This window comes from Amblyomma maculatum, chromosome 9, assembly GCF_055883805.1.
Source record: "Amblyomma maculatum isolate TAMU_Amacu chromosome 9, ASM5588380v1, whole genome shotgun sequence".
NCBI classification, from domain to species: domain Eukaryota; kingdom Metazoa; phylum Arthropoda; class Arachnida; order Ixodida; family Ixodidae; genus Amblyomma; species Amblyomma maculatum.
Window position 1 is genome coordinate 15,403,211 of NC_139352.1, and position 18,471 is coordinate 15,421,681.

Consider the following 18,471-nt stretch of genomic DNA (forward strand, 5'->3'; position numbering starts at 1 on the left):
ACGAGTGTAGGGCTTTCACTCTTTTTTTCTTTTCTTTTTTTTTTTTTTCTCATCTGCGGATGCCTCTCCCCGTTTAAGTTCAAGAGCATAGACGCCCACAATCGGGCAGGCGCAGCGTGACATCTTTCTTTGTAGGCTCGCTCGTAAGAGGGCGGAGTCTTCCTGACCTATACCTACGCAACATGTACGCACCCTTGACCACGGTGCCCTACACCCACCGGCCGCCATGGCTTAAATGGCTACAGCGTTGTGGTGCTGATCGCCGAGTGGCGGGTTCCACTCAGGCGCCATGCAAATAACAGCGTCGGTGTATCGAACTTTCAGAGTGTTTTGGAGGCGGTAGAAAAAAACACCGATATGTGTGCCTTTCGAACTACCCCTGTTTCTTCGGCACGCTCACGTAGTCATAATTGGTGCTTGCGGCTCCAGCGTTATTTGCCACGAGAATCGCTTCCTTGATCGCGCATTCGACAGTCTGGCTGCTGCAAGCCGAGAGTGTCTTGGCACGTTTCCCCGCGCTTCTCAGACACTGCGCTCGGATACAACTGCAGAAGGGGGCGCGGCAAACGCCACTCAGAGGAAGCACCCAGTGACATCGATGATTATGATGATTAAAACTTTAATTTCGACCGATTTAGGAGGCTCCCTACTCGTCGCTCCTGGCTCGCAGGCCTGAGGAACGGGGGCTGGAACCTCCGCGACTAAGAACTGGCGAATATACATTGGTTATTCGCGGCCTCAGCCGCCAGGCGGACGGCTTTTTGCTGGTCAGCGGGGACGTTGCTTCGCAGCAGAGTTACCCAGGCTTCTCTACTTTTAATGTTGTGGCATCGACCTATTATCGTGACGTCTACCGTGCTTGCACGTGCTATATTGCTGCTTGAACTTGCATGCCCTCTGTGCGCCACTCTTCGTTCGACAGCCTTGTTTAGGGCCCCTCTCGTTCACGCTTGCCGCAGATGACGTATTGGTAAAGTTCTTATACAGCGTTGCCAACCCGAGTCCGAGCTAATGTCTCGCGCGAGGACGTGCCTCAAACTCTATAACCAGACGGCGGATTCACTGCTTCAAAGTTTTACATCGCACGGACCAGCTAACACACTTACAAGCCCTTACGACCGCATTTTCTGGAGTGAGAGAGCGTTTGCCTCGCACCACCTGCGTATCTCGTGACAGCGCAGTTGCACATGCTTTTGGCACTCATCCCCTTTCACGCTGTCTGTAGAACAAAAATACCCATTGTAATCGTAACAATACAGACGAAAAAAGATGAACAAACAAGTATGACGGCTACGCTAGTGTTGATACTGATAGGCCGTTTTCCATTGTCCTTACGTCGGTCGCTGATTCTGCGCCTTTCGATTCTCGTTTAACGCGTCCATGAGATGGTCGGCCATAGTAATATGCTGATGACCTTTCGTCTTTCGTTCTTACAAAACATTGACACCGGGCGCCTCTTGTGGGCCAGCAATGCGAAGCTCGTCGTCACCCTGACTACTATTGTATACGACCAAGGCTTCTCCTACATTCATCCAATTATCACGGTCCTGTGTCAGCTGCTTACATTTGGTCCCCATGCACTCCTTTACTTATCCGCCTATACCTAACTGTTTGTCACCACCCCTTGCTAAGCTTTCCTTCCCTTGGAGTCAGTAATTATTTGTTACCGTGTCTTCGGATTTATGCCTTTCCCATGCCCATTTCTTTTTCGTGATTTTGGTAACAAAATAAACTCGCATTTTTTCCCTAACCCACACTGCGCACTTCCTGTCTCTTTTACGCTGCCATTTTAATTTCCATAGCCATCTCCTCAGCTTAAGTAGAACCCTTTTTCATTCACGTTTGTTTCCTATAGGTGAGTAAAATACAACTGTGTTTCATCTTGAGGGATATTTATAGCTGCCATGCATGATTTGAGAGTACTTGCCAAATATAGCCTCTTTCTTGGCGATGTTTGCCAGAACGCGAAGCAAAATGTAACCTGTAATATGACGTCACATTAAGGTGAGATAGGTAGTCATCATCGCTTATGTCATTTCGTACCAAGTCATGTCATGTGAGTCATTGTAGTTTAGTCATGAGTCACAGTTGTCATGAGTCAGTCAGATAGGAGATCCAGTGTGCTTGAGCTTGACTATGGCATCCATGACTTGTGTAAGTTAATCACTACATTGACTATTGTCTAGTCATGACTCTCAAAACCGCCGAGTCGCGTCACTCAAAAATGCTGACTCATGACACTCTAGGAGCGACTTAAGAGCAACCAACGCACATGCTTTCTCATTTCTGCAACGCAGATCTCTGCAGTGCTTCCAAAGTTTTCTGCTAGTTATAAGTAACTCGTAGGCCGGGTGTGCGGTCACCACCTGTCCTAAGTACGGCACTGCATATTGTAAACTACTGTTCCCATCCAGGACTTTTCGATATTGATTTAGTTTTCTGCATATTAATTTTAGACGCACCGTTCTTCTCTGCCTGCCTAGGTCATTAATAATACTTTGGAACTCATTTCATGAGTTAATCGAATCCCATTTTACTGATATATTTTCCATTGATCTTGTCCTCAGCTGTTTCCAGTCGATTTCTCTGATACACCTCCTGCCCTGTAAATACGCGGTGAACAGCACTGTCGTATCTCCCTCTCCGACCGCCTTCCACATTTAGATTTTGGGAGATGGGGAAGGGTGGCAGTTCCTGGCCCTACGGGGCTAGGACGGTAGGTCAACGCCGCTTGAGTTTTATCTTTTGTAGGCCGTCATTTCACCCGCCTCTGCTTCGGTGGTGGAAAGGGAGCTCTATGGTTGCGGTGCAGCCGGCATGCATCAATATCTTCCAGTATATTTACGTATGACTCTTGAGCACCTTGATTCTGTTTTGCCGGCATGACTGCTGATATAAAAGAGCTAATGCTGGGGCTAGTTGTTACTCCATTGCAAATTTTTGGAGGACATTTAATTGTCTTTCTCTCATGCACTAGGCGCGGGTGCAAAAAAAAAAAAAAAAAGCGACACCGCCCCGTTGTCGCGCATGATCTGACGTCTCGGTGTACTCATATATCGATGTGGTTCCGAAAAAAAAAAAAAAAAAAACTGTTTTTGTTATTAGCGCTTCATCAGGTGTGTTGTTCAGTCCTTGTTTCTAAGCTAGCGCTTTCCAAAACTTCGCAATGACCACTGAGGTTTCGACTAGCGACGTCCCCTTCCCGATGGATTATAATGCGGCCGCTCAAGGTTCCGGTGCGTACGAGGTCATAAGGCATATCGTATACAGGATGGCCAGTTTTTCTAGCACGATCTCATCATTCAACAGACCTGTCGTCACCTGATCTTCACCAGTTGCTTTCCTCATCACTTGATGATGAGAGTGATGGTCGGGATGATGAGAGTGATGGTCGGGTAATTAACTTTGGCCCCTCCCAGCGTCTTCCTCACCAGCCACGGTGGGTTAGCTTTGGTCAGAGTAACCAGAGGGGTTGGTTTAGTGTCAGAACCCCTCTTTTACCCTGGGCTGGCCACTGGCGTTGGTAGCCTTTGTGTGACCACGGCTGCTTCGATAGCTGGTTGGTAGATGTGAAGTAATCACTCTTCGTCTAGCTTAGACCCAAACTCTACGTATTAGGGTCCGTAGGTCGGTCTCAGATCATTGTTATTTATTTGTTAGATACTCGCCCCGTCGCTGTTGGATAGTGAGCTTTGTGTGCCGATCGGACCACCGCATTAGACATTCGCGTGAAGCGGCAGGCCGATTCGGTGCCAGCCGAGTGGCTTTGACACTTTCATCTGTCTCTCTGCTAGGGACCCAGGAAGGCCTTCAAGCCCAGCGCTGCGCTAGTTGTCGTCACTCCTACGCTGACGCCGATCTCGGCGACCATATATCTCCTTTCGCTCCCTCGGCCCGAGCATACTGAAACGATCAGTGGGCTTTTCAAGCGAGACCAGCTGCCATGTTGCTCATTACCATCTGCTTGGTAGTGCGCCTGTTTTTCTCTGGAGAGCGACCCCAGCCAACGAAGGAGCGCGCTGTCTTTCCGAGCAGCCTGAATGTTCGACCTCCTGTGCCACCCCCTTCCTCTTCGAAGTTCTCCGCATTGTGATGAAAGCTGTCGCCCCATACCTCACTGTCTTCCTTTTTGCTATTTTGCTGTTAAATTTTGTACCGTTTTGTTTTTTTCTACAAAAGTAAAATCGCTTCCATTCCTGTACCCCGTAGGCGGGAGTCAAGGTAGACCTGAACAGCTAGTGCTGTCGTCACTAGTTTATAGTGCTGATATCAGTAGTGCTACTGTGAAATTATTACAGAGGGTGCCAGGAGCTTGCCCAGTTGGTCTGAACGTCTTCGCTGTCTTTGTGGGGATATGAAAGTTGATTGTTTGGTTTCATTGATTGGTTGATCGATGGGGCGACCAGAACGCCTTCGAAACCCAGTGCTGCTCCGCCGATTTCGGGCATAGTCGCGCTGCACGCTACTGCATGCTTAGGCCGGTGTCGCCACGCACGAGCAGCGGGGTGCGTGGCGACGCGCGCCTCATCTGGCGTGCGTCGTATCGTCTTTCGGATGCACGGCCGCCGCCGTCAGCACGCGACTGCCAGCTCAGCGATGGCGACAACTCCCAGCGCCGCTCGGGTTCCCATCTTTTGTTTGCTTGCCTTTTGCTGTTCTCAATCTAGGCTGCTGGAGTTGCATTGGTAAAACGAGCGCGCCTCCGGATGCAAACACCGCTTTCCCCTCCCTCGTGTGCTGTCTAATAGATATTTTTCGCGAGCTCGGAGCGTGATGTAGAAACGCATTCCTCCGTGTTCTATTTATCCCCTCTTTCGATGAAAGAAACCGTTTTTTAAGGGCAGCGGAAAGAAAGTGAGATAACAATGGTGGGGACTAGAAACAATGAACGTCGCATTCGTTGCAAATCGATGCGGACGAAGTTGACGGGAGCAGACGTTCTCCGCAGCGTTACCCTATCCCGCAAAACGCGTGGAACCTGCCACCACTATTTTGAAGACCCTACGTGGAAAAATAAAGAATGACGAGAGAAAAATGTTACCTTTCTTGGGAATCTCATCACAGTGAAACGAATGCAATACATGTTATGGCCCCCATTTATTTTTTGCGGTCGTGGGGATGGAGCGGCGCTTTCAGCAAGTTTCGGCTGCCATGTTGACGGCACGACAGGTGTTAGCAGGTGCGACTCGGAAAGCGTTTATACGCGCCAGGAGCAGCTCCGCCTTTGAAGCCAGGCTTCCCGTAGTTGGAAAAACCCGATTCTGACACACTGCTAAGTGTGGTTGGTGTTCGCGGACACAACTCATTGCCACAACAAACACTGTTGGAAGAGCAGTATCCTGACGCAGTAGTGCACCGTGCGGGCCTTTTTGCGTGGAAAAGCGACAAAGCTACGGGCGCGTGGAGTAAGAAGGTTCCTTCAAGACAAGTCGCAGTTTGTGGCGGTCCAACAGCAGCGGCGCCTACTCCCCTCTCACGATGCCACCATTTTTTTATTTTTTTTCGTAATCGTGGCCGAGCAATGGCGACGTCCTGGCGAGATCATGCATGTGGGGGAGCCTGTCTTTGTGGCAGTCTCTCAAGAATGCGGTCCATGCCATCGTCGGGCACCAGAGAGCGGATACACTTACACATGTCGCGACGGCATTGATGCCTATCCGTCTCGGAGGCCTGGTGTGGTCGGGCCCGAGAAACGTCCCGTCGACACGCTCCAGACGCCTTCTTTGCCGCCGACGCGTGACGTCACGCGGAGAGACGTACGCGTTGATGGGCGAGAGGAAAAGAGAAGACAAGCATAAAGCGTGGGGCCCGCTGCCCTCCGGCGGCAGCAGCCAACACCCTCTAGAGCCGAAGGGCACCGGAAGTCGATGGTGCGTCGTCGTCTGCATTTGGTGTTTTCCTCCCCTCCTCCCTGCGTGAGCGCCCCCACGACCGGCCGAGCACGTGTTGTGTTATGAGTTCCAAACCGGACGTAAAACGAGCGCCGGACGGATGCGAGCAGTGCGTGCGTTCATATGGAGCGTGTCCGTGGTGTTCGTGCACTGCTTTCTCTCTTCTTTTCTGCTCTCTCTCTCTCTCGTCTTTTGTATGGTCTACTCCTCTCGTTGTGTGCTGGCGAGAAAGTAGATAAGCATCAAAATGCCGCGTGATCGCCGGTGTGCCTCGCAGTCTTCTTTTAGAGGTCGTCTTTGTGTGTTAGTGCTCGCTTTCGCCTTCGTGTGATGGCGTTGCTTCTCGGTGGCGTTTCCTTTTCACGCCGCCCGTGCTGCTTTGTTGTTTGTGGCCGTCGTTTCCCGTGGGCGAGGGGGCTCATCTTTGGGCTCAGGCCAACACGTGCGCGAGCGGCGGGATGCAGAGAGGGGTGGAAGAGTGGGAGGGGGTGGTGCCCGTGGGGAGGCGTTGGTTCAGCCGCGTATTGTCGTCGTCCACTTTGCGTCGTTGCTGTGGCGTCTGGACAACGAAGGGGGAGCAGACGAGCACGCTGGAGACGTTTGTTTATCGAAGCCGGAATGGCGGGGGCGCCAGTCTTCTGCAGACGGGCGTCGCTGTGCCGTCCTCCAGAGCGGGCAAACTGTTCCGCTCAGCGGGGTTGTTGCAGGCCAAATGGTGAGCCAACCGCACAGACCCAACAAAGGGGTGACCTCCGCATGTCTGGGGGCAGTGGTGTTGAAGACTCGCGTTCACCTGCGCTGACAGGCCTGCACACATTTGGGAGAATCACGTGCAGTCTGCAGCGGCAGATATCGGTACCTGATTGCGAAATGTACGAACGTTGGTTTTTGCGCGCTTTCGCTGCTAACATCACGAATACATGTCATAAGGCCGATTCTCGATGACAGATTCCATCGTTAGGACCAGTAGCTTCGACTATAGGCTTGAGTGGCGCGTAGTTTCATTGCGGCCTGCCGTCGGGGCTGTAACCCCTTTTGAAAGTTCCTTTCCCATCATCATCATAGAGAATATATTATAAAGGCAGGGAGGTTAACTAGGCAATGCCCAGTAGTTACCCTACGCGTTTGGAGGGGAACAAAGGGAGAAAAAAGAAGGAAAGAGCGCCAAAGAAAGGAGTCTTTCACATGTCTAGAGATCCATAGTTAAAGGGGGTAGAGAGCGTACACGTCTTGAACTTGACCCCGAGTCCTTTGAAAACTTAAGGAGCTCCTTCAATGTTTTCCTTCATGATGAAGGTATCGTACAAGGGCCCCTAATCTTAGCTTGTGTAATAGGGTGAGAGTCCAAGCGGCTGAGTGTAGCAGCCAGGTAGGCACGCTCAAACTGAGGGCAGTCACAAAGTATCTGCGCAGTCGTTGGGCAGTGCCATTCCGATGAGATGGAATAGGCGTTTGTAAACGCCACTCGTAGCCACAGGCGACGCAACATTGTAGCATCACAGCGGGGGAGCACGTATGGTACCTGCAGTTGCAGTAATTGGTGCGAACGGGATGTTCAGCCTCCATGCATAGAACATGATTGTCTAGTCGCCTATTATTACGTAGTAGTATTGCATTTACGTGCCAAATGGCTTCGCGACTTTCATATAACTATCCCTACGTATTCCGACTAGGAATCAGCTAAGTGTGCTCAACACATTTATTAGCTAACGCAGACAATTCTGGCTTTGACCGACGTCTGTTCAAAGTTTCGGAAATGAGGCTTGCCGACATCCCACGCCGACGCCATATTTCTAACCGCCAACATGACTTGGTAGTAAGAGGCGAGCAACAACGACACGTTGCGAACACAAGCCAAAATATTCATCACGTGTGTCCTTGAAGGTCCTGTTACATTTATGTGAATGAACGGACCAAAATTGGTATCCGGGCTGTCGTGTTTTAACCTCGCCAGATGCAGCGCCGTCGCGATGCTCGTGGTCCGGCACCACGCAGTATAGCTATTGGCCACAGCCTTGCCATTTCGCCGTGCCTGTCCGGTGCCTTTCCTAAGAAGAAAGAGAAGTAGTAGTAGTAGTAGTCGTGGGAGGCAGTAGCTGGCAGCTGACATGACCGAGCACTGACTGGACGTAGGGCTTCCTGACATTACGTTTGGCAGGAGCTGCCAACTCGTGCCTCTCCTTTAATATGGGAGGGTGACATCACAATCAGCCTGCCAAAACCCTTGCATTCACGTTACCCATAAGCCACAGAGGGCGTTCATACCGCTCGGTAAAAGCAGTGCTTTATATGTTGACTGGTAGTTTACGCTATTGCGTCATCGCGAAGGTGGGAGTAAAAACAAAGAGAAAGAGGGGCCATAGTGGAGGGCTTCGGACCACCGCGCGATACAGGCTTTCCCCTCATCGCACTTTAGTGGTCAAAAGTGCCCCCTATGGCATAAATAAAGCTGAAACCATAGAGTAAACTACTATGTGCAAAAGCCAGCTCTCGCGCAACTCCAGGTTTAACCACAAGCTAAACCACATTCATGTTTTTCTTTTTTTTTTTTTTGCGGTTTATTTTCCCACAGATGCGTCGACCGATCGTGTTGCAGAAGCCCTCTCTAAGCCGTTCATAGTGATTTGTCATGTACCACTGTGGCCGTACTCTTCGAGTGTCATAGCTCGTCTAAGAATCGACGTTGTCAGTATGGCTGCAGCCAGTGAACTCAGGAACGAGGATCGCGTGACCTGCGTGACTGCACTGAAACCCCATGCTTTGGCTGACGCGAAGCAAGACATACCTCGATGTGAACGGACGCTTTGCGAGCCCCGGGCACATCGGCGCCGCGACGCGGTCGACAGTATTGCCACGGTCGGTCGAAATATGCGATTTCATGCTGCGGACAATGCTGAAAATTGAATACAAGCTATGGAAAGGATCCTATTCATTTTGTCTGCTTCTGTCGGACCATTCAATCTCCCGCAGCTTCAGTGATATGGGGAAATACTTATCAACACGTGCGCTCAAAAAGGTAATACAGCTTGTGGCAAAATGGCTGCATGCTTATGAGTAATTACTCACACTGTTTTCCTCTTTGGGGTATTGCCCTAAACACCTCGGATGGGTGCGTGGATTTAATACGTGCCAAGTAGACGACGATTCACAATTTCCTCCCCCTTGTTCGCTGCAAGTGTGCGCTGAAGTAGTTCGAAGGTGGCTGACCCCTTCGTTGTCGTGTGTGTCTTTGCAGGCGGCTTCTCGGAGTTCCATTCGCGCTACCCCGAGTGGTGCGACTTGGGCGACCCGCAGGCGACTTCGGCGGGGCCCTCTTCGACGCCCTCCCCTCTGCCCCCCTCCCCCGGCGTGGTGGCGCCCGTGTCGGTGACGACGCGCGCGCTGCTGGGCTTGGAGACGCTGCGCATCTCGTCGTCGTCCGAGTGCGGCTCGCCTAAGGACCCTCGCGACGACCCGGACCGCTGCGACAGCGGGCTGGCCCGTGACGAGAGCCCTGGCGGCGCCGACCCGCCCTTCCCCGTGCAGATCGTGCCATTCCTCTTCCTGGGTGAGGGCTCGAGTGTTGGCTTCCATTAAAATATATAAAATAAATAAAAATGCATGAAATACAAAGGGGTGGGTTTTACGAGCACCCCTAGTGACGTGTGTAGGGTGGGGGCGGTGGCCATTGAGTTCGCCAGAGCAAGCGATCACAAAGAGTGTTGTCGTCACTCGTGCGGCTTCGTGCGATAGCCTCGTCTCGAATTGGCGACGGAGATGCATTTCTCTGTAAACGAGAACACTTTTTTTTTTCGTTTTTATTTTGGTGCTCGGAGAAACAATATCTAATGCAACTCTCGACTGAGAAACTGTCTCACCACTCTCGGGTTTCTAGGAAAAGAGCAGCGCACCTGCACAAACACGAGGGAGAAAGAGACGAGACACAGCGCTGACTAACAACTAATAACTGTTTTTTTTTTTCCTAGAATGTCGTACCAACTCGCCCATCAGTCTACGATCTCGGGTTGCTCACCACTCTGGGTTTAAACAGCACTTCGCGTTTTTCTCCAGGGTGGGTTTATGGGGCCGGTTTACTGCCAAAGACGCGATTCGGGTCCGCCGCTATGATAGCGTTGCTAGCTCCGCCCGGAAAGCTCGATCTTCGCACCGGTTTCGTGTTTACGATTTCATGCGACAATCACGCTCAGGTATTTTATATATATATATATATATATATATATATATATATATATATATATATATATACTTTGCGAGCTCGCTAGTTGTCGTTTCAGGTGTGGCCGTAACAAAGCGAGACTCACAAAGGGCGCTGCTTGGGTACCAGGGAACGGTTATGTTAACCTCGGTTCACAAAAGAAGAAGGCCAGCTCGGCAGCCCGCTTTTTGGGCTCTGGCGCGACGTTACGGCGCTGATGCTGCTGGACTCTCCGGTGTGTACGGTTCTGTTTATTCACCACAAAGCCCGGATAGTCCACGTGGGCGCAGTCCCCGACTCGTAAAGAGTCGTGCCTGGTAAAAAAAAAAAGGGGGGGGGGGGGGGCGGGTTTTGCGAGGACATTCCCAAGCAGTGCTGTAAGGTGGGGGCGGCCACCGCCATTGAGTTCGCCCGAGGTTACAAGGAGGCGACCTCTTCGCTTTATGACTACCTTGACTGGGCCGTTCGATCACTGACAGAGGCCGCGGCACGTTGGCTTGGATAAGCGGTGTTGTGTGCGGCTGCCAACAACGGAGGCGCTGCAGTGTTAGCAATGCCTTTCGGGCAAGTGCCAAATGAAGCATTTGTCGTGTCCTATAGGCACACAGAGTTCTGGACCGAGTGTTTGTCTTGGACGCAGGTAACGAGGAGAACTCGCTGGACTTGGACTCCTTGGAGCGGCACAACATCCGATACGTGCTGAACGTGACACACAACCTGGCCAACAAATTCGAGGGCCACGGGCTCAAGTACATGAAGATACCCATCGAGGACCATTGGTCCCAGAACCTGGCCTCCTTCTTCCCACAAGCCATCGCCTTTATCGGTACTCCTCTCTTATCTGTGTTGCGTGTATTCGCGTGCCCGTCGGGCGTATAGCTGAATGTGCGTTTTGAATGTACTCGTATTCTGTTCTCGCCACGCTGACAAACTCGAGCGAAGCATCTGTTTTCTTTTCGTTGGTTTCTTTTTGTTTTCTCTCCAGAAGCAGCTGAAGAGGTACTCTTCAGAGGAGACCGCTATGTTTGAGGTGCTCAGAATGCTAGGGAATAATTTATATTAGCTTTTTAATTATCACCTTTACGTTGTTGTGTGCCGGCCTAGCACGGTGGGACACACGGCTTGTTTTCAATGCTTCGTTTTTGAGTTGCAGTCGCCTGTTATTAGACCGTAGGTATGGGGCATGTCACATGTCTCCACGGTTGAGAGGTCACTGATTTCTCCTGCCGCAGTGGGAGTCACATTTAGTCCAGATTCGGGGCTTCGAATTAGGCGTTCAGCCATTCCTAGCGAGCGTTACAACAAGCTTCTTTATCCGCTCCTCGTATTTCAGAACATAGCACGAAAATGTTCTCGCCGCCATTATTATGCTCCGAGCAAAATTGCGGGCGAACAGTTGCGGCCGTTGTTTCCAAGGTGCAGCAAGAGCCAGATTAGCTAAAAAGATCCGACTGAACGTCGAAATAAGAAAGCGTAATATCGGCACCAGCTTCTGCAGTCGCACGTACTATAGCATGCGAGGCGAGTTTACTGGAATGTTATTCCACCCGTAGTCCTCACTTAGCCGAAGAAGCGTACTTTATCGTTGTTGTTTTCTTCTCCACAACCGCTCGCCGGAGAGTGGTGCACAGAGTTCCGTGGGCGTTTTTGTGGTACAGCGCCTTTTGAGAGCAGCGTGGGCTTGTTTGCCTTTCCTCGGTAGAGGGCGTTTCCAGTGTGGGCCGCATTGCGTGGGCAACGTGGTGGGAAGCACAGTTAGAGCCCCGCGGGACGTTTTTTCGCGCGCGCAGTTCCTCGTTATCCGCGCGCACTGCAAAGCGCGGGGGCGCTGCTGCTCTTTTCACAGGTGGTATTGAAAAAAAAAAAAATGTAGGCGGCGCGCCCACCCGAACGCCGCAGTGCTGCTCCTCGGGGCGCCGCTTCGAAGGGCGAAACTTTACAGGGCAACTTACAGTGGTGGAAGCATTTCTTATTAGCTGTATTGTTCACCCTACAGTGTTGATTAAAGGTGAATCAGCCGCTCCAAGAGGCCGGGCCGCATTTTAAGGCTGCCAGATGCCTTGTGCGGCGTGTTGAGCGATGTTGGTTAATCGATGGGAAGCTTAATTTTGCGCATAGTTGCAGAATGGGCGCTCTCTGATCTACATCGTCGACTTTTCTGGCTTTAAGCATGGCAAACAAGGTGAGCGTTCTACTGCCGCGTGCCATGCCCGTTCCCAGACTGTTGTTGCAGCCTCAGGTAGGGCCCCGTAGAGTTGGTTTGATCGTGACCGGTCCCAACTGCTCGTGCTGGCATAGCCACATGCACCCATTGCCAAGCCTTCAGGCGACGGAGCAAAACGGGGTACCTCTACTAGGTGCGATTGCCGCTCATGGCTTAACGCAAACTGTTCTCGACTCCATTTGCGGCATCTTAATATTTCCGGGCTCGCGGTTGTAGCTTACGACTTCACGTTTCACTCGGCGACGCTACGTTGAAGAAAGAGCGGCGCAGCCCGTGGTTTAGCGTGGGACGTTCTCTGGCTTTGCTCTCTAGCTGCTTTCATCTTCCACCGTGGCGAAGTGCGACCTCCCACGCTGCCTCCGTGCGCTGGCCATGTTCCATTAACCATCCACGCGTGGTCATCGGCTGGAGGAGGACGTTTTTATTTCTCCCTCGTGCCTCGATGGCCAGCGCCGAAGCGGAGGCATCTGGGCACACTCCCCGCCTTCTTTCCCCGCCCTCTGTCGTACACTGTTCTGAGGTGCGTGGGTATTTTTTATTCTTCCCATTCGTGGCCGGCGTGCGAGAAGCAACCGACCGTTTCGTTTGCCTTTTCTCGCCTGTCGCGTCATTCCTTCCGGTTACGACCGCTCGCACCCGGTGGCTGGCGTTTGTCTCGCGTTTTTGTGTCCTTCGTTTTAAACTGTGATGGAAGTACACAAGGAGCTTATTTTAAACGTCTACAGTTTTAAGGCGAAAGCCTTTAATGGCTCATACTGTCGTCAACAAAAGCTGTCCGCGCGAGCGGCGCACCTGATTGGTCGGCAGAGAAGTGACGTCATCAGCCGCCAAATTCGAAGCGACCAACCAGAAGTCTCATCTTGTCTAGCGTTCCTGCCATCTGCCACACTTGAACGCGCGCCAAGGAACGCCAAGCGACAGGAGCGATGATTGATTGATTTATAGGAAGGGAAAGGCGCGGTGACTGTCTCACTTGTTTTATGTGGACACCTCAACCGCGCCGTAGGGGAAGGTATGAAGGTGGGAGAGAAAGTGGAAAGAGAGAAAGAGGAGCCATAGTGGAGGGCTGCGGAGTAATTCGACCACCTGGGATCTTTAACGTGCGCTGACATCGCACAGCACACGGACGCCTCTTTGTTTTGCGTTTCGGATGACAGGAGCGATGGTGTACCGTCCAAACGCACACTTGTCGGAAAAAGTGTGACTGATACTGCCCCTTTCCTTTCCTGTAAACCAATTATAATTATATGTAGCCCTGCAACGAACGCCGATCAAAGGCAAACAATGAGAGGCAAATGTAGGAGAGGAAGTTAGGCTTTCGTCATTTTCCTCTTGAGACATCTAAGAGACCTTCTAATTTTTCGTCCTTCATGGGAGTTTGCTTCGCGGCGTTTTCGAACCACGGTCGGCCCACGTTTACTAAGCGGGAGTGAGTTTCGTGGTGCGAGCTAATCAAGCGCTGTTGAGAGCCCTGTGTGGGTGCCTAAGCCAGGAACGATTCCACTGAACAGACGTCGCCCGCCTGAAAAGTATGCACTCCAGCCTCTCTCTGCTTCCCCCCCCCCCCCCCCCCCCCTCCGATTCTACCGAATGTTGTTCCTTGCAGCAACGTCTTTCTCGCCATCGAAGAGTAGTCGCTATTTCGGTCGAAGGAGGTCTGTGTTTACTGAGTTCTTGGTTTTAACGCCTCGAAACGTGATCGGAAATGGACCTCGTAGAATACAGCTGACTGGGCCTCGTTGTCGAGTCTGTTTAATCCGCCCGAGGAAGAATTGGTTTCGTTTGTTCCTTTTCTCGGTCGCATGGTCCTCGCGGTAGAAACACAGCTAATTGCTTGGGAGCCGCGTGGTCTTTCAGACGGTGCTTTGACACCGGTTACGTTTTAGTCGACTGGTTGGGTCTGGTGAGTGGCGGGGTATTCTTGGAAGTGCGTGCTCATTGTTTAGGCCGCTTCGAGTACTGAGTCGGGGCACCCGGTTTCGATCCCGGAAGCTTTTGGAGCTGGGGGCTAAACGGAGTGGTGTGTGTGTGTGTGTGTGTGTGTGTGTGTGTGTGTGTGTGTGTGTGTGTGTGTGTGTGTGTGTGTGTGTGTGTGTGTGTGTGTGTGTGTGTGTGTGTGTGTGTGTGTGTGTGTGTGTGTGTGTGTGTGTGTGTGTGTGTGTGTGTGTGTGTGCGTGCGCGCGCGCGCGCGCGCGCTGTGCGATGACCGTCCACTACGCCCTCTCTCATTATAGACTGACTCGCCTGTGCGCGTCGGCACACCGTAAACTAAAATACTAATAAAGGGTTCATGCCATGGTCAATCAACATATTGCAGTCTGGCAGATGATACTGGGCCTTATTATTTTATTTTCGAAATTTGAGCGCCCTAGACGCGTTCTTTATTTCCAAATAAGTGACTGAAGTAGAGACCGCTTAGCTCCTCCCACCGAAAGCGATCGCCATGTTGAGGCAATTGGTGACGTCATATACTGACCCTGCGTCGTCTGCTGCTGTGCCGGCGCTGATAGACTACTGTGTTCGCGCTTGCTCAAAGACCACAGCATGATTCCGAATGAGTGCACTCGGAATGTTCTGAAAATAGAACAGACTGTAGTGAAGCGCGATCTAGTTTTTGCCTCCATATCCACCTTCAGAGCTACCGCCGCCATCGCCCGTGGCAGCACTGCCCCCGCTGCCGTGAACACCACCGCCGCGCGCTTCGAGCCTTCAGCAAGAGTCCGCGCCAGCGATACAGCAGATCTCTTGCGTCTATATCAGAAAAAGCATGCTAAAATTATGTTTTTCTCGTAATAATTTTAGGCCCTGGAAAAGGGAATCCGAAAAATATTTTTTTTTTTTTTTTTTTTTTTTTTTTTAGAAATGTTAACGCATACGATGGAAGTTTTTGCTTTGCCCGTGTTAATGTTAGAGCTGTTCACCGGCTCGTGCCGTCCCGAAAGCCCGCGGGCCGGACCAAGTACGGCATATTGAACATGGTGGTTTGCTAGACACCCTGGTTTCAGACGGTTACGCTCTCTGACAGGTACCTTATATCGTTAACCATCACCACGCTGGAAGCATACGCACGCAAACACGGACACGAAAGCAGGGGAAAGAGCTCAGCCGTGTCCGCTTTGTGCCATTGCAATGCTTCCTGCAGAGATTGACATGCAATGGCATGCTTCTTGGCAGTCGCCGCCGATATCAGCCGTTCTTAACGATTCCTCTTTGCTGAGAAGAACCAGGCGCCGCTGACGGATGCCCTCCGCTCATTTTCTCTCTCTGCGCGGGGAAGTTGCGTCAAGCGCCCCCCTTCCTTTTCACGTGCTTCTCTGTTAAGCGCTCGTACACTTCCGGAGCGGTGCCGTGGACGGCCGGAAGTGGTTACCGGGAGTAAGAGGGAGACTTCAGAGAGCCGAACCGAACGATAGTGCAGCCACCGCGGTGGAGGAAAACGAAAAAGCGAGACGCACTCTCGGCTCAGCTACGGTCGTTTCTTTTACTTGGGTGGCTAGTTTTCCTGAGGGCGTAAAGTAGCAATGGAGAGATGATGTAATCTGGCTCCGACGGACACGGCGTCCTGCTGCTGTTCGCAGCACGCATGGAGAGGCTCCCAGTACACTTCGGTTGCTTACCTTTTGTGTAACGACCCGGCGAGACGTCTCATAATGCTACGGAGGCTCTGCTTATATCGTAAATAAATTCTGTTACCACCCAGTCGAGCGCACGGGTGATTTACGGGCACTTCAGGGAGGTTTTCATTACAAAATCCCACCCGTCCGTAAAAAGGCAGTTATTAAGGCATCAACTCCGCACTTTGACACTTTGTCGCTATGCATTCCTGCAATGCAATAAAGCCGCACCAAAAAATCTATTAGACTTCCGCTGTTGGAAAACTGTCGCTCCGCCAGCGAAGTAGTCCGCCTGCCTTCCCACGCCAACCTTTCTCGGAGAATCCCGTTATCGTGACGGCATCTTTTCAATTCCGACGCGGGCAGCTTACCGAGAACTGCAGAAGGCGCTCTTTATTAAATGATACAGGTTGTGTCCTGCGTTACGTTTCTTGCTAGCAGTGTCAAAGGGCGTTTGGCGCGGTGTAGTGCGAAGCGACGTGCGTCCGCTCCGTACGTTGGCTTGCAATACCCACATCCTGCCCGATGCTCCTCGGTAGCTTTCTCTCTTTCTTCGAGGGAGGGGGGAGGGGCAGCCGAATCTTGCACGCTCTTCGAAGAAAGCCGGAAGATGCGCGGCACGCCTTGCTTTCTGGAACGTCGTAGCCCCAGGGGCTCTGTCAGAGGGAGGGGGAGCGTTCTCCGGGCTTCCTAAGTAGGGACCCAAGTAGTGTAGGAATGGGGCAGGGGCATAGGAGGGGGAAGCGAGTCGCGCGGCGGAGTCATTTTCCCACGGTCGCGTCTTTCGAAAGCTTTCGCCTCGCACCACAGCCGGAGAGGACGACCGACCCACCCCACGTCGTCTGCCCCCACCCCCCTCTTACTCTTTCCACGTTTTGTAGTCTCCTACTTTCACGTATTCCTTCGGCTTTTTTCCTTTCTTTTTCTTTTTTTCTGCAGCGAGTAGTTGGGAAATTCTTGGGCTCCGGCCTGGCCTCTATCGGCCCCCTTCCCTCAACACTGCGCCATCAGCGCGTCGCTTTTTCGAGGGCATTTGTGTAGAGCCTTCGTTTTTTAGCGCAGTCGCCGCTCTCGATCATCGCGTCCTGAACCAGCATGCCCCCCCCCCCCCCCTCTCCCCCCACGCTCTTATAGTAGAGGGGGTGGCTTCGCGTGCCCTTATTTATCTGCCCGCGCTTCCCGTAATGTGCTACCACGTGCTGTTCACTGCCGCCTTTGTGAGGGCACCCTCTTTCTTGCCTCGCCTTTACGTTTTTCTTACTCCCTCTACCGTTTATTGTTATTTCTTTTTTTCCCTGCAGCTCTCCTCCCACTACGGTCTTCGTCTGTCCGCGGCGCATTTTGCGCTTGTCTACTCTCTGGCCGCCTCTTTTCGCGGGACCTTACTTCCCCATGGACGGAAACTCCGCAAAAGCCCATCACATGTCTCCATGCTGGCACGCGGGCGGCCCCTGCGCTGCCTCGCCCCGCGCAATCACTTCGTCGCCTGGTGGGCCCGGCCTCGGAAAGCCATTTTTGTTAGCGTTCGTCTCCCCGCTTCCCCCTTTGCCTTCATGTCTTGGCATGCGTCCTGTCCTTGGGAAGTCTCCCCCTCTCCTTACGAATCACCCTTGCCGGCCATATGTTGCTGTCTCCTGGATATTGTTCATTCGCTGTGCTCTACAGCTGTGGTGATACAGCGAGTGCGTTCTCGGTCTGCCGGTGGTTGTAACATTGGAGGCCTAAATGGGGCATGATGAAGAGGACCCTTTCTCACCTCTGTGCGTGGTGTATCTCGTAGTTTAAAGGGCCCTTGCAGTTAAACAACCACCGTGCCCATATCCTTGTCGCGGCTTCTTTCTGTTTGCGCCGCTCACCCGAGGTGGCGACATTTTATGCCGGATGGGCGCACGACGGACAGTTGTAAACGCCGCTCGGTTCGGCGATTACGCGGAGTGGGTGAATGGCATTGCGTACCACGCAAGTGGTGTCCTACTCGCGGAAACGTTTGTTTTCACGACCGAGCGAAGGCGGCGCTTATTCGACCGTCTTCATCGGTTGACGAGTTTCTCAGACGTTCGCCGTAAGAATAGTTTTTACGTACAAGTTGAGATAGTTCTCCCAGATGACAGCCACTTACTCGAAGCGAAATGGCCCGTTGGAGAAGATAGGAAATGATGCGGAAAGCGAGAATACGATAAGCGGGCTCAATTAGTGAGGAACACTTGTTCTCGCCGGCATCTCTCTTTGATGTCCGAACATCGTGCGGCAGCTGTGCGCAAACGCAGAACGTACGTATCCAGCGGTGGCGGTGATTCACCGCATCCCTGGCTGACGGGAATTCGCCTCAACCCCCCCCCCCCCCCCCCCCCCCCCCCCCCCCCCGCTGCCGACGATGAACGGTCGCAGGCCCTTTCATACCATGATCCGACGACGCGTTGTGGGATGACCTTTTTGCGCACATACGTATGGGCATGGGCCTCCTCTTCATGTTGGTAAAGCGCATGAATTGAGTGAGGCGCCGGTGTGCTGTGCGGGGAAGCTTCCGCACACCCCCTACAACGATGT

At 52.3% G+C, this 18,471-nt stretch overlaps 1 protein-coding gene across 1 annotated transcript in view; it reads left to right on the plus strand.

The window, feature by feature from the left end:
• The window catches only part of Mkp3 (Mitogen-activated protein kinase phosphatase 3), a 61,776-nt gene that overhangs the window by 16,550 nt on the left and 26,755 nt on the right, over positions 1-18,471 (plus strand). The window contains exons 2-3 of the mRNA XM_084578252.1: positions 9,127-9,438; positions 10,727-10,912. Of these exons, the coding sequence (XP_084434378.1) occupies positions 9,127-9,438; positions 10,727-10,912 (498 nt within the window). The remainder of the gene's footprint in view (positions 1-9,126; positions 9,439-10,726; positions 10,913-18,471) is intronic.